At 41.4% G+C, this 15,482-nt stretch overlaps 2 protein-coding genes across 3 annotated transcripts in view; one reads left to right on the top strand and one right to left on the bottom strand.

The window, feature by feature from the left end:
- Nucleotides 1-47: 47 nt before the first annotated feature.
- On the bottom strand, nt 48-8,919 carry LOC103476659 (uncharacterized). The gene is made up of 2 exons (XM_008429137.3): nt 8,202-8,919; nt 48-4,588 (listed from the first exon to the last, which is right to left on the bottom strand). The coding sequence occupies exons 1-2, from the start codon at nt 8,722-8,724 to the stop codon at nt 3,966-3,968; spliced, it is 1,146 nt and encodes a 381-aa protein (XP_008427359.1). The 5' UTR covers nt 8,725-8,919; the 3' UTR covers nt 48-3,965.
- A 2,035-nt stretch (nt 8,920-10,954) lies between these two features.
- vps8 (VPS8 subunit of CORVET complex) overlaps nt 10,955-15,482 on the top strand; it is a 37,125-nt gene continuing 32,597 nt past the window's right edge. The window contains exons 1-2 of one of the 2 annotated variants that reach the window (XM_008429134.3): nt 10,955-11,293; nt 12,347-12,415. In XM_008429134.3, the coding sequence (XP_008427356.2) occupies nt 11,222-11,293; nt 12,347-12,415 (141 nt within the window). In that variant the 5' untranslated portion in view covers nt 10,955-11,221. The remainder of the gene's footprint in view (nt 11,294-12,346; nt 12,416-15,482) is intronic. The other variant, XM_008429136.3, reaches the window with a different exon arrangement.

Genomic DNA, 15,482 nt, shown 5'->3' with positions numbered 1-15,482 from the left:
TCAAGATGTTAACAGTGATATTCTCTTGAAATAAACCGGAACCTCAGTGTTTTCTGCTTGAATTTATTTCAAAGTGAATGTGCTGAGAATGATAATAAAGGACAAAGAAAAATGTCACTAGAGACAGTCTTTGTTTCACTCGTGTTCGTTACCTTTGTCCATTTTCAAGAAGAGCTGCAGAACATCTGCAACCACATCAGGGCCAGGGCTGACCAGGTCACTCCGGATGCTATCCATCTAAATACAGAACAAACCTCTCCAGTCTACCATAAAAAATGCATACAAAGGCTGAAGCCAGGAGCCATTTAAGACAACAGAAGACATTAACAGGAAAAAAAAGACAATAAATGTTTATAAAAAACATTCGTCAGCAACAGGATTCAACTTTTTAAAGTCCAATCGTTTGTCTTTATTCTATTTCTCTCATTTTTGTCGCACAGTAATTGGAATTGAGAGGGGTCTGATGATCTGAAGGCTTGTTCTATACGGCAGGTTCACTTCACTGGAATTTACCCATCATTCGTTTCAGCCACTTCCTTAACTTTAGCAATTTACTGGGGACAGAACAGCCAGTACCATGAACATCTGACTGAGCCAGAACATCTCGGATAAAACAAGAAAGCGTCTGAAAACTGAGAGAGAAACTCTGGTAGGTTCGAGTTGTGATCCCAGTTCAGTCTGGGAAATACATGGAAGTGCTAGTCTGTCACATCAACACATCCAGTTGGGTCTGGACGCCAAGCTGACCGTTTGAAACATTTTATTCTTTGGAGCAACATGAAGTTACTATTCCTGGAGGGTTCTTGATCCAAAACTACCGATATGGCCTAAAGCCAGAGGTTGGACAGCTCAACGCTTGGCTTCGCGAAACAGAACTCAGAACATGAAATGATACTGTTATTATTAATGGCACATGTTTTTATACAGAAATTATGGAATCCCTCAATACTGAGAACATTGTCCCACCTCTAACAGCTTGACTTTTAGGAGGAATTGAATCCACTGAATACAATTGGATTAAGAACATTTGAGTTGATCTGCTTTCCTGGGCAGATGGATTATCATCCTCTGAAAACTGACTTCATCATCTCCAAACCTCTTCTGCATTTGATTGGTAGAATGAACAAAGGGTCCAAAACGCTGAGGTCCTCCTGTGCATTTATTGCGTTAGTGCATTTACTGGAATCTGTCCTGTTCCTTTAGGAACGCCCCTATCCCTAGTAACTGGAAAGATACTTCTTTTCTTAAGGCAGTTATTGTTTCATTAGGGCAAGATACCAAACAAATGTTCTAGCTTATTTATTTTTGTTCAGTGCAGATTCAGGACTCAACAGTTAATCCCTTTCATCTTCAACTGCCGCACATTGTTGCTTGATTAGCGATTTATGACAAGAGAAGGTTTGTGAGGAAACAATTTGTTAAGGACGTTATGCTTTTATCCCAAGGTCATTACAGCTCTAACTCCCAAGATTGATCAGTAATGGATCAACTTTGACCCCCTCAACTCCGAATCAACAACACCATCAGATGATGCTGAGATGTAGAAGACATGTGTGTATAGATCACGCTTTAACTTTCAATCTTTATAACTTTCATATCTGGTTTGTTCTGAGACCAAATGTTAGACTGAGCATATTAGGAATTATTTCAGCTATTTTTTATTAATTCCAACTGCTATATTTAGCTATTTCAGCTTAGATTTTTTTGTGGACATGTTTTTTTGTGAATCAACCAGGAACATGATGGCTCATCAGGTCGATATGCAGACTCATTGTCAGAGTTGGGTCTGACTCTGCACTGGTATTTTTGTAGAACAGCAAATAAAAGGATGATTCTACATTTTTTCTACAACATTGAGGGATTCCTTGATTTTATTTCATAATCAGATTTTTTTTTTTGTTCTTTCGTTTTGCTGCCAAGTAAAACTAAGTGAACGTCCTCCAGGAGAAGTAAGTGCACTCATTTCGCTAGAAGTTAAGCTGGAGCAACAGAAAGTAAATAGGCCCCTTGCCACTCACAATTAAGAATGATCACACTTCCACATATACAAAATTAATATCTCTCCACCAGTTCATTGCCCACTCTACTTCATCTAGCGCAGATACCTGTGAGTTAAGATTGGTGGCCATTTTGGAAATCCTGAGCTGTAAACTGGAATGTAACCAGACACAGGTCGCTGAGCCACTGGTAGGACCTGAAGATTGGATTTTTTGAAGTGAAGTTTTGTATAGGTACTGTCAAAAATATTTATTTTTATTTTTTACAAAGATGTCATTTGACCATGAGCTTGCTGGAAATACATCTTGTGAATGGTGAAAGGCTTGTTATCTTAAGTTAACCATTTAAAACAACTCAAACTAAACATATGGGAGAATCGGTGGGATGTAACACCATGTTAGTGAATAACTTTGTGTTGTTCACTAACAGTTTGCAACTTTTAGGAAAAGAAATGTTTGTTTACGTATTTGTTAAAACTGTCACTATGTCATTACAGCATAATATGAGAGATAATCTGCAAAAAGGTCAATATCTTCCACCTCCTTCCTTGAGCTATTAATGTTGTCTGAAGAAATGCATCCCTCTGACAAAAAACAACCAATCAGAGCCGGGAGGAGGGTCTAACTGCTGTCAATCAACCTCATGTATTGGCTGCTCAATGTGCTAATGCCAGAGAAACAACTTACTGTTACAGAAAAACCATTTATCTGCCATCATCTGTGGCCATTCACAGCAGGATCTGCTTTCAGGAAGAAGCTACAGCTGAGCAAAGAGCAGAGAGGGAGTGAGGGGCGGGGTGAAGCAGCAACACAAAGAGGTTGTTTGACAGCACTAAGACCCGCCTCCTGACTGAGTGGTTGTAACTAGATAGCACTGAGAGAGGGCAGAAGAGCTAAAGTTTTTCACAGATTATGTGTCTCAGAACATACTGCCATGTCATAGTGCACGTTTCAACAAAAGTTACATACTGCAGCTTTAACAGACAATACATTTAGTGCAGAACAATATCCGTGTTCTTATGCAGCATTACCTTGGATGTCAGCTCTATCAATCTGCCTGATTTGCTGTAACTTATCAAGTTGTTCATGCCATGAGCTGAAGAAAGTTTTTAATTCTGTTAAAAGATGATGTGCTGATGTATTTTCCAGGTCTCGCAACTTAAAAAATGATCCTACTGAATTCACAATGAGCTGATCCAGCAGAGCGGCCGGTGAAGTGGATTGATTCAGGGTGTTTCTGATTGGTTTGTTGGTTTTCGCCACCCCAAGAATGTATTTACTTTTCTGACAAGCTCATGGCGATGTTGAATTTTTCTACTACAGGAAAGGGAACTCGTACAGAATGCATTGAATTCTTAGGCAAACTGCAGCCAAACCACTTGCCACCAGGTTTCCACTCATTCTTTGTTACTAAAGGCCTCAGTTTGCTTCAAACAAAGTGCTCAACTCTTCTAACAACATGTCGAAGAAATCCCAGCTGGCAGCAGGACCAGCTGGTTCCAACTATTTTAGCAACAAACCAAACCTCTACCAGCTTGTTTGAAGAATACTAAACCCTCGACAGCTCTGACAGCCCTGCACTTCATAAGTCGGCTGTTTGAACATGCTGAGCTGCCTGTTGGCTTGTTTCATCGCTGTCGCTTTAGCCCTTGAAATTGCTTCACACATCACAGCCCTTAGACTGGTTCTAAAGTTCAGACACCCTGTTCAAATAGTTCTAGGAAGCAACATCCTTGGGTACTCTTGATTTAACAAAACCACCGTATTAGCTGTAAAACTTTGTTTCAGAATCTCATGGTGACCTTTCTGCCATTGTTTTGGACGCCACATTTTCGTCCACATATCTCAGAGATGGGTTGTTTAGTGAAACAATAAGTGTCTTGATGTTTGATGAAAGTCTTGACCAGGAGCCACTGATTAAGGAGCAAACAGCTGCTTGTTCTGACTGAAGCAACCATCGCCCGCGCCCTACGTGACGTAGTCGTCCTCGTCGCTGCGTTCTGTCTTGATGTGGTCTGGGTGAAGCAGTGGAAAGTGTGGCGCTGTAGTCCTCGTGCAAACATACCACTCCTTAATGTTTGACAGCTGAGTTAAGGCCGGGTTCACCGAGCGCTGGCTCCGCCGGGGGGTCCTGGAGCTCTGCTGCTTCTGGCTCAGCTGGCTCTTGAGGCCCGACAGAGAGAGATCCAGAGGCATGGCCACCGGAGACGAACTCCGCAGCAACACCTTACCGCTTACGTCGTTGCTAGAGCTGAGATCTAACTGGTGAGTGGTCAACAGTGGGAAATGAGAACTCCTGTTGGCAAGCGACGAAGTGAAGTGGTTCATTTTCAGGTCGAGGGGCTCGAGGACAGGTTGCTGGAGGTGGTGATGGCCAAAGCTGTACAAGTCCTGGTGGTCAGAGGTAGGCGACGACTTGACGTGGATCTTCATGTGCTTGCGCAGGGAGCTGGGGTGGGTGTAAGACTTGGTGCAGCCCAGAGCCTTGCAGTCGTAGGGCTTTGAAGCAGTGTGGACCTGCGAGTGCTTCTTTCTGTCGCTGCTGTTAGCGAAGCGCCTCTCACAAAACTCACACTGGAATGGCTTCTCGCCTGCAAAACAAATGTTACACTCACTGAGATCTCAGATGCAAGTATGTATTTGGATTTTTATTTCTTGCTCATGATATTACTGGGACACAATAAACATCCGGAGATCATTTTTGGAAAACAAGACACTGAAAGGGCTGCAGTGTAGCATTGACTAGCAGTAGCTGTGTTTCCCTTAGAAATGGGCGCAAAACTTTGTCGATATTCCGCTAATGTTGAAAAAAACTAATTTTGCAATTGCGGTGTTTCCATTAAACACAATTAAAATCACACGTGAATAAGCTTGTTCACATGATATGTCAAATTGCGCAAATACATGGTCACTAGCTGTGTTTTCATTATTTATATGATTGTGCAATTAGTGATTTCCAAAATAAATTCATTTACTCGAAATTTTAAAAAAATAAATAAAAAAATAGTTTTTTGTGAAAAAGCTTCGGCTCTAAAATGAGGTGGGTTTTTATTGGTTTATTATACAAAACTTCAATGGAAACACTTTTTTCACATCACACAAGTCACATTATCAACAACCGGATGTTGCCACTGGTTCAAAACACGAAAAAGGAGAAGACAGGAAGCAGTTTGAGGATGATACTGCAGCATGCCTTTTAATGATTTGTCACGTGAACAAGCTTATTCGCGTGTGACTTTAATTTAATTTCTTATTTGATGGAAACACTGGAATTGAAAAATAAGTTTTTTTGTTATTTTATTATTGTTTTTTTTACCTTTGTGGAATTTAGACAAAGATTTGTGCACATTTGTAAAGGAAACACAGCAACAATGAATCAAAGTGAAGGTGTTGCTCTTTTAGCTTCAGTCGTATTGAGACAGGATCCCAGTGGATCCGCTAGATCACGACTCTGAAACCTGCAGCTCTGGACTGTAGAGCTATTTAATATTTCATATTAAACATGAAATATTGACCTGTTATTACTTGGGTTCTGTGACCTCATGAAAAAACACTGCCGCCCCCCACAAGTCGACTCCATGCAGAAAGACCCAAGGCTGTGTTTTGAACCCAGAACCATCATGTATTGTGATAAAGTTCATTATTTTCCATAATGTAATGATAAAAATTAAACTGTCATATATTTTAGATTCATTGCACACTAAGTGAAATATTTCAGGTCTTTTATTGTTTTAATGCTGATGATTTTGGCATACAGCTCATGAAAACCCTTAATCCCTGTCTCAAAAAAATTTGCATATTTCAACCGACCAATAAAAGAAAAGTGTTTTAATACCAAAAAAGTCAACCTTCAAATAATTATGTTCAGTTATGCACTCAATACTTGGTCAGGAATCCTTTTGTAGCCTTCAATGCGGCATGACATGGAGGCAATCAGCCTGTGGCACTGCTGAGGTGTTATGGAGCCCAGGATGCTTCGATGGCGGCCTTAAGCTCATCCAGAGTTTTGGGTCTTGCTTCTCTCAACTTTCTCTTCGCAATATCCCACAGATTCTCTATGGGGTTCAGGTCAGGAGAGTTGGCAGGGCAATTGGGCACAGTAATACCATAGTCAGTAATACCAGTGGTTTAGGCACTGTGAGCAGGTGCCAGTATGTGCTGAAAAATGAAATCTTCATCTCCATAAAGCTTTTCAGCAGATGGAAGCATGAAGTGCTCCAAAACCTCCTGATAGCTGCTGCATTGACCCTGCCCTTGATAAAACACAGTGGACCAACACCATCAGCTGACATGGCTCCCCTGACCATCACTGACTGTGGGTACTTGACACTGGACTTCAGGCATTTTGGCATTTCCTTCTCCCCAATCTTCCTCCAGACTCTGGCACCTTGATTTCCGAATGACATGCAAAATTTGCTTTCATCCGAAAAAAGTACTTTGTACCACTGAGCAACAGTCCAGTCCAGGCAGAGGCTTCTGCCGCTGTTTCTGGTTCAAAAGTGGCTTGACCTGGGGAATGCGGCACCTGTAGCCCATTTCCTGCACACGCCTCTGCACGGTGGCTCTGGATGTTTCTACTCCAGACTCAGTCCACTGCTTCTGTAGGTCCCCCAAGGTCTGGAATCGGCCCTTCTCCACAATCTTCCTCAGGGTCCGGTCACCTCTTCTCGTTGTGCAGCGTTTTCTGCCACACTTTTTCCTTCCCACAGACTTTCCACTGAGGTGCCTTGATACAGCACTCTGGGAACAGCCTATTCGTTCAGAAATGTCTTTCTGTGTCTTACCCTCTTGCTTGAGGGTGTCAATGATGGCCTTCTGGACAGCAGTCAGGTCAGCAGTCTTACCCATGATTGCTGTGTTGAGTAATGAACCAGGCTGGGAGTTTTTAAAAGCCTCAGGAATCTTTTGCAGGTGTTTAGAGTTACTTTGTTGATTCAGTTGATTAGGTTAACTGCTCGTTCAGAGAACCTTTTCATGATATGCTAATTTTTTGAGACAGGGATTTTGGGTTTTCATGAGCTGTATGCCAAAATGATCAGTATTAAAACAATAAAAGACCTGAAATATTTCAGTAGGTGTGCAATGAATCAAAAATATGACAGTTTAATTTTTATCATTACATTATGGAAAATAATGAACTTTATCACAATATGCTAATTTTTTTAGAAGGACCTGTAATATAATTTATTTTTATTAAATTTTTTTTATGACAGAGTTTTGTCATCATCAAAACTCTGTGTTTTGATGATGACACAGAGTATTTACATTCAAAAAGTCTCTCTGTGCAGGTCTGCAGGAAGTTCCTTCTCAGTTTATCTGCTTTAACGATGAATTTCACAAAAATAACCCAGTGGAACTGCTTCAGGCTAAACATCCAGACTCCATTCATCACCTGGTTCTGCAGCCTGACTGAACACAGGGATTTTAAATATCCGGGTTGCATGTGATGTTAATGTTCACTTAATTTGAAAATAATTGTTACATATTTTTATGTTAATTATTTCAAATCTAAAATATGTTTTGGGTCTCACACGCGCGCGCGCGCGCACGCACGCACGCACACACACACACACACACACACACACACACACACACACACACACCAGGCAGGAAAACACAACTCTACTCATGCAGAGATTATAATGATGTCATAATAATGTTCCCTCTTAAAAACAGTTATTGCTCAGTAATAAACTCACTGGTTCAGAAAGAGAAGTCTGTTCAGAGGAGTTTCTAGGCTTGACGGTCCAACTAAACCAGTGTGTTCACCACGCACACAGAGCTACTGCAGATAATTCAAAGAGGCAGAAAGAACTAAAAAGAGCTTTAGAGTAAAAATCCATCTAGACTAAAAGTCAGATTTCACTTTAACCCCATCTGACCTCCTCCTCAGCAGCCTGCTGGGTGTTAATCCCTCACCCTGCATGACTCCTCAAACCCGGGGCTCCAGCAGGAACCGAGGAGACGGTGGAGGGAAGGGTGTCCACAAAAGGGACTCAGCCTTTAGAGACATGGAGGGGTGGGGGGATCCCTGCAGACTGAGAGCTATCTTTATTAACCTCACATTGTGTCTGTGTGTGTGTCAGGAAGCCGCTGTCTGTACGGATGACACGGATTTAACTCCCCCCGCCCCGTCGCCCCGCCGCCGGCCGGCCAAGCCAGCGGTGTCACCCCGTGAACAGACCCAGAAGCAGCAGAGCTTACCCGTGTGCGTGCGCGTGTGGATCTTGAGGTTCTCGGAGCGTGCGAACATCTTGCCGCAGTTGGGAAACGCGCACGAGAAGGGCTTCTCCCCGGTGTGCACGCGGATGTGGTTGATGAGTTTGTATTTGGCTTTGAACGCCTTCCCGCCGCGCAGACACTCGTCCCACATGCAGACATGACTGAGGCTCTCGAGCCCCGCCGCGACGTGCTCGCTGGTGACGTGGTCCACGAGCTCGGGCATGGAGCTGAAAGTTTGCTCGCAGACGGACGTCGCCGTCCGCCCGAGCCTCGGCTTCGAAGAAGTTCGCTCAGTCCATTTGCACACCAGCTCGGTTTTCACGGTGGGGCCTTTGGAGAAATCCAGCAGGCCGTCCATCCCACCCCCGGCTGGAGTGTCAGTACAGGCGGAGACATTCGTGGCTTTCGCTTGGGGTGGGGAGACGATGCTCGAAGCCCCGGAGTTGTTGTTCCCCAAAGGAGAGACGAGGCCATTGTGCCTGGCCACCACGGCCATCCGCTTCATGCTCCGCTCCGTTCCCCAAATACACTCCTCCTTTTTCCTAAAATGACTAAATTATAAATGACAATGCGCTTATTGCGCTCCTGTTTTCTCCCGGCGGTGTAGTTTCACGCACAGCGCATGCGGCAGCGTCTATACCCCCCGCTGTTCGACGTTAGATCCCGAGAGTCAAGCCTCCATGCTTCTATTTACTGTGAATGGAGGTGAACGGATTGGAAGGAATGGAGCAGGCTGCGGTCCAAACCAGCGGAGGAGCGTCCTTGTTTCCTTTCCTCGCCCCCTCCGGTCCCACTTTTCTTTCTTCCTAACATTCCCAGAGAGTTTAAATTCAACCTTAGTTATTTCTAACTAGTTGCTTGAACATATATACAGATGCGCAATAATTAAACATTAATATGTTCTATTGCAGAAATCCAGATCTGACTGTAGACGTATTGGATAGGTCCACACTCGTATGTAATAAATTAGAAGTCCAGATTGAGTCTCGTTCTCCAGATTAAAATGACCTTTTGAAAATAACCTTTAATCAGTTATTAAGCCCTTCTCCGCCTCCCCATTTTTTTTTAACAAAATCCATATTTCTGTTTTTAAAAGTAGTTTTTATTGGTCTGATAGAATATTCTAAACTTAAATGATCATAATTAACAGAAACAAAGGCTTTCAAACAACCATCTCGGTGTAATTAATGTATTTTATGTTTAACTTAGTGATACTTCCCGCATGAATCGACTTTTCAATAATAATCTGATTTATTGCATGTGTCTGTAATCTTATATATATATATATATATATATATATATATATATATATATATATATATATATATATATATATATATATATATATATATATATATATATATATAAATTTGTGGCGAAGGATGGGACAAAAATCACACACTCTCACTTAGAGATTTATTTATTTTGCCTTGTTTTTTTTATTTGTGTCAAATGAACAAATGCAGTAAGAGCTGCTTCATGCTACAAAGTACAGGTTTTTAGTCAAGGCTTATGTGCAGCCAGCTGTCCCAGACTGGAATGATTAATTCCTCTAATCTACACGCTTTTGCTCTATGGGAGCCAGAGAAAATAAAATTGTCATGATGTTAGGTTTGGTGCCTGTTTGCTGGCTAGTTTTTTTGTTTGTTTGTTTGTTTGTTTTAATTTGAGTTTAACTTTGTGTTTTAGTCAATACTTGAGTTTTGGAGTTGTGGAGTCCTTCATAAGACACAGGTTCTGTTTGTTTGTAATGTCCTGTTTGCTGTATCTTTAATATTTCCCGAGGTTTTGTTCCTTTAACTGGTCTCTTGCTTTTCATTGGTTTCCCTCTTAGCTATACAGTTAAACAGCTTGTTTCACATCCAGTAATCACTCTTCCGAGTACTGATGTGCTCCAGTTTCATTTAGTCGGTGTCAGATTATCTTGGCAACTCTGTTGTTGTCGCATCAACCTTCCAGAACACTCAGGTCTTCTGGTTTTGGTCTATTCAGCACTGCCAGAACCAGAACCAAACATAGAGAAGCACCTCTCAGTTTTTATGCTCCACAAATGTGGAACATACTTCAAGAAAACTGCAAAACAGCCAAAACCTTGTGTTCTTTTAAGTCGAGGCTAAAAACCCACCTGTTCAGAGATGAAGATTGGTAGTAACTGGCCCATTGATCAACATATTTAATGTACACTTGTTTAATGGTTTAGGTTTTTGAATGTTTACTAATGTTTCATAACTGTTGTGTTTTTATGAGGTGAAGCACTTTGAACTGCCTTGTTGCTGAAATGTGCTAACTTGACTTGACAAGTTAGCAGTTCTTGTTAAAGTTTCATACATTTTATTAAAAATAATTGATTTGGATTGTTTTTTTCTTTTACTTGATTTTGTAATCATTTTTTAATATTAATTGTTTTCATTTTGTCCTTTAAGATACCAAAATTTCCATGTAGCTCTATGTTTTGATAGAGCTACAAGCTACATTTTGAAATATTAAATGATTGAGGTGCTGATCAATCATTTAAGTCGCCTTTTTAGCAAACAGTTTTTACTCTTTTTTTGTTTTTGAAAGATTACTTTTTACTTTTACTTGAGTAAAAATATGTTGAAGCAGTGCTACTCTTATTTAAGTACATTTTTTGGGTGGTCTACCCACCTCTGTTATGTTTTGCTACACTGTGTGGCATAGACCCTGAGCCTCTTTGAAATTGATTTTCTGTCTGGAACTGAAAGGGAGAATAGATTAAGAAGTTTTGCAGGACATGAAAGTGGAGCATAATTTTCAAGAAAATTATCTAAACATGAAATGGAAAAATGTTCTGGTTCGCTGTCCCAAAAGAAGACTGTTTTTTACTTCCCAAAAAGTGTCACACTGACCAATCCACTAGGTGGCGGTAATGTACCAGTAAATGCGCGCACTTCGAACAGAATCAGCAGCAATCCTGTGCCGTAGAAGAAGAAGATGCTTACAGATGACTTCCTGGATGCTCATCTGTGAATGTAAACAGAGAAATGTCGCAGTCTCCAGACAGCAGGAGCCTTTTATCCGCTTCTTCCCAGCTCAACCTGATGGAAGTAGAGTCGGTGAGGAAACCTCTTCTTGTCCGCTGTAATTAGGAACACAAAACCCGAAGAATGCCATTTATCTCTCTCTACATGGTGTTTCATAGAAGAGAGCAAAGAATAAACCGGTCCTGTGTTTGTTTATATTGATTTTATATATTGATTATATTGAACAGACCTAGAAACTGCACCACTGTGCAGTCCAGCCATATGGAATGTATAATAATATTAAAATAATAAGGAAGCTCCGTGGCTTCAGTGAGTGCAGAAAGTTGGAACAAATATTTCCTTCTTTCGTCCGTCGTTCTTTCTCACTTTGGACTCTTGGATCCATAAACTTTGCTTACTGAAGGAAAAACGGTTTAGCACAAAGTCAGGGACCTAAAAGATTTTATGGTTCAGTTTGGATAGAATTCGATCCAAATACAAACCAGACTTACAAATAATGCAAATAATTTAACTTGCAAGGAGTTGGCGTGAGACACCACATACAGAATTCTGTAGTGTTAGAACAAATTAATACCACATACCCTGAACACACCATCCCCATGGTGGACCATGGTGGCGCAGCATCATGTTGTGGGACAGGGTGTGGATAGAGCTAAATCTAGAACAGTCCTGGAGGAAAACCTGTTAAAAATTGAAGCAGGCCTGAGACTGTAGAGATTCAGCTTCCAGCGGGAGGGCCGCCTTGAACAACAGCCAGAGATATTATGGGACGTTTTGGATCAAAGCATGTTTATGTGTTAGCATGGCCAAGTCAAAGTACAGACCTAAATCCAGTTGAGAATCTATGGAAAGCCTGAAACTTGCTGCTTACAGACACCCTTTCTTATTTATAGAAAAATGTGCTGTTTCTCCTTCCACTCAACATTCTGACGGTGTGTTGGCCTATCACACAAACCCTCCAATAGAATACATACCCTGTAACATGAGGAACTGTGGGAGAGTTCAAAACTTCCATCTTTCATATCAGATATTTCAATATATTTCTATGTTGTATGTTCGGTACAGCAGAAAAACTGCTTCCTAATCCCCTATTTTTGTTTTTGTATGTTAAATATCTCTCCATAGATTGACGATAAGGAGTTTGACATTCCCCAAGTGGACACCCCCCCCACACTGGAGAGCATCCTGAGTCAGGTCAGCTACAAATCTTTCCTTTGTCTGCTTTCAGTCACATTTAAAGAGACAGTATTATGTGAAATCGACTTTGTTTGAGCTTTACATCATGTTATAATGTTACTCAATCATTAAAAACTAGAGGTGTGCCGATCGATAGGTCACCGATCATAATCGGACCGATTTTCGTGAAAAAGTGCATGATCGGTGATCGGCGATCATTGGCTCTTGCTGCCGATATCCATCACCTGCATCTCATTTCGCAGCCTGCCTGTGTAGCTGGTCGCCTCTTTCCTTCACACTGCGTAAACGTGCAGCAACAAATCCTAAGCGATGTTGAACTATAACACACTGAGTGAATGGGGAAGTTTGCGTGTTGTGGCGGAAAATTGAAGCACGTCAAAATGCATCAACACAACGAAGCTAATACGACATAAAAACAATGGCATACTTGACAGAGTTTGGCTACATCGAGGCTCACTGCAGTAAAAAAGACATACGGAGGATCAGATAGCAGGTAAAGCAATATATGTTCAACGCTACAAATACTCACCCGGATTATTAGCATGACGGTCAGAGAGCTAAACAAATAACCCGCAAAATTATTTAAGTCTTCGAGCTGCGATGTAAGGCGCTGGTTCTGCTCTCGCTGTTGAACCGCTGCTACGCGCTACAGGTAGTAATATTTCACAAACGGAGCGCCGCTTCTGCTCCACCTGGTAGTGACTCTCACACCGAACCTCTGCTTAAAGCTGCAGCATCTAACTTAGCGGTTCTCAACGTGGGCGGTACCGCCCCCCAGGGGGCGTTCAGATGACGGCAGGGGGCGCTAGCGGACATTTTTACAAAAGGGGGGCGCTGGGATGCCTTTGGGGGGCGTTTGGTTGAAGGTAAACTTTACACCTTAAATCCACAACAATACCAGTTTAGACTTTGAGCAACTTGGTAAAACTGTATTGTGTAACATTAAATCATGCTTGGCTGCAACTGTATCGATGGCAGCTCTTCTTCTATTCAGTGTTTGTAGCTTCATGGCGCAGCTCCGCTCCGCATCAGTTCAGGTTACACCGGCTGATGACGCTGCTGTGATTCACTTTGTCTGGCATTTATGTAGCTACATATGTTTTGGCAGTTCTGTGATCATGTCAAAGCAGCAATTTATATTAAAAAGTTTTTTATTTCTGTTTGAAAGCTGCCCGCTACCATGGAAGGACAGCAGAAAATCGCTCTTATCAAAATGTAATTACTAAAATCACGACTTTGTATCCCTCTGAAAAATGAAACCATTTATATAAAGATATTCCTCCATGGGTGATATGATAGAGAGCATTCATTTTATAGCGTTAACACGGTGCTGTAAGTGGTCCGGTATGAAACGGGGGTGATAGAACAACACAGCACTTTTAAATGTCAATAATCAGAATGCAGAGATTGTTTCCGTTGTTTTAAAAGGTTTATGTCAGACTGCCTTTCCCCCATCGATGTTTCCTGACCGCCCTGCACCTTAGGGAGTTTAAAAAAAAACCGCCGCGCACATTGCGTAAAACTCTGAAACATGAGAAGCGAGCAAAACGGAGCGAAGAACTAGATGTGAATTATGGCATAAAAAAAGAGAATCCGACGCTGAACAGTGAAAAATCAACACATGATGTGAAACACATGACGATTAGGCGGCGCAGCAGGTGATGAATGAATATTACTGATGATCAATAAACAATAAAATAAATTTAGCAACAGGAAATAAACTAAAGTGGACATAGCAATAAACCAAGAGAGGATAATACTAATCAAAGGAAACTAAATGGAAATGAATGAAGAACAAAATGCAAGAATAAACTAAGAAACTAAAGTAAATACAGAGGAATAAACTGGTATGGCAAGACCTTTCGAGCAATAATTAATACAGAGACTGTATGGCAAGAATAAACAGACACTATTTCCAGATAAAAGGTAAAATAATATTGTTGAAGTGCCATGGGCAGGGACGCAACTACACATTATTCAGGAGGATGCGAAAACATAAATCGACACCCCCCCACGAAGGAGCGTAGAAACATACGCTCGCCTCCCCCAGCCCCCTCCTCCAGACGCCGATACGTTTAGGGCAAAACTCGCTACATTTACCCCGTTATGTGCGCGAGGTGAAGGAGCGTAAGGCGCGCTGAAGTGTACGGGAAAACGTAATCGGTGCGACAATTCAAAACATCTACAATAATGATAGTAACGTTAAATAATAAAATAATTGTCAGTGCAAGTAGCCTACAAATTCTTTGGTGGGGGGCGGTGAGGGACCTGAATAAAGGCTGGGGGGGCGCTGGCCCGAAAAAGGTTGAGAAACACTGATCTAACTTAAAAAAAATACATTTTACATACGTATTAAAACTTTCGCTGTCCTAACATGAGACAGATAATCTCTAAAAGAAATAATCGATCTCCTCCCTGTTCTGCATAATTACTGCATAATTATTAGTCAGAAACAGCCACTCAGAACTAGCAGTAATCAGCTAGCCGCCATGCTATCAGGAAGTTTTCATTCAGTAACTCAGGATTGTTTATTGTAATGGAGCCTGCATTTGCCTTTGAATGCTAAATTTAATACTTGAATTTTTTTGGCAATGTTGAGAGGTTTTATTTTGGCTCTTTGCATTATTTAGCCTCTTCAGAGCCTTCATATGTTATCAGTCTGTTAAAGATAGTATTACTGATAGCAGTACAATTTGCAGAATGCCTGTTTTGTTTAGTTTTCTTCTTGGAAAAAGTTATTAAAAACAAGTTTTTGTCTAAATTAAGGTGAATTCATGGTTCCTTTTTCCACGTAATAATGTTTATGATAAAAAAATAAAAAAATAATAATTATGTGATCGGTATCGGTGATCGGTATCGGTGATCGGCCCTCATGGGTGATCGGTATCGGTATCGGCAGGAAAAAACCTGATCGGCACATCTCTATTAAAAACATAACCCGGAGTGTTGTCGTGATTTTTTCATGCATATCTGAGAAATCCTTTAGTCTCTGTGGCAACCACTGAGCTGTGCAAAATGCCTGGTTGGATCTAGCTCCGCCTTCTAGATGCAGCTCCACCTCTGA

Source organism: Poecilia reticulata, chromosome 15, assembly GCF_904066995.2.
Source record: "Poecilia reticulata chromosome 15, P_reticulata-male-v2, whole genome shotgun sequence".
Taxonomy (NCBI): domain Eukaryota; kingdom Metazoa; phylum Chordata; class Actinopteri; order Cyprinodontiformes; family Poeciliidae; genus Poecilia; species Poecilia reticulata.
The sequence above is the reverse complement of the archived record's forward strand: the minus strand, read 5'-3'. Positions and strand labels throughout refer to the sequence as shown.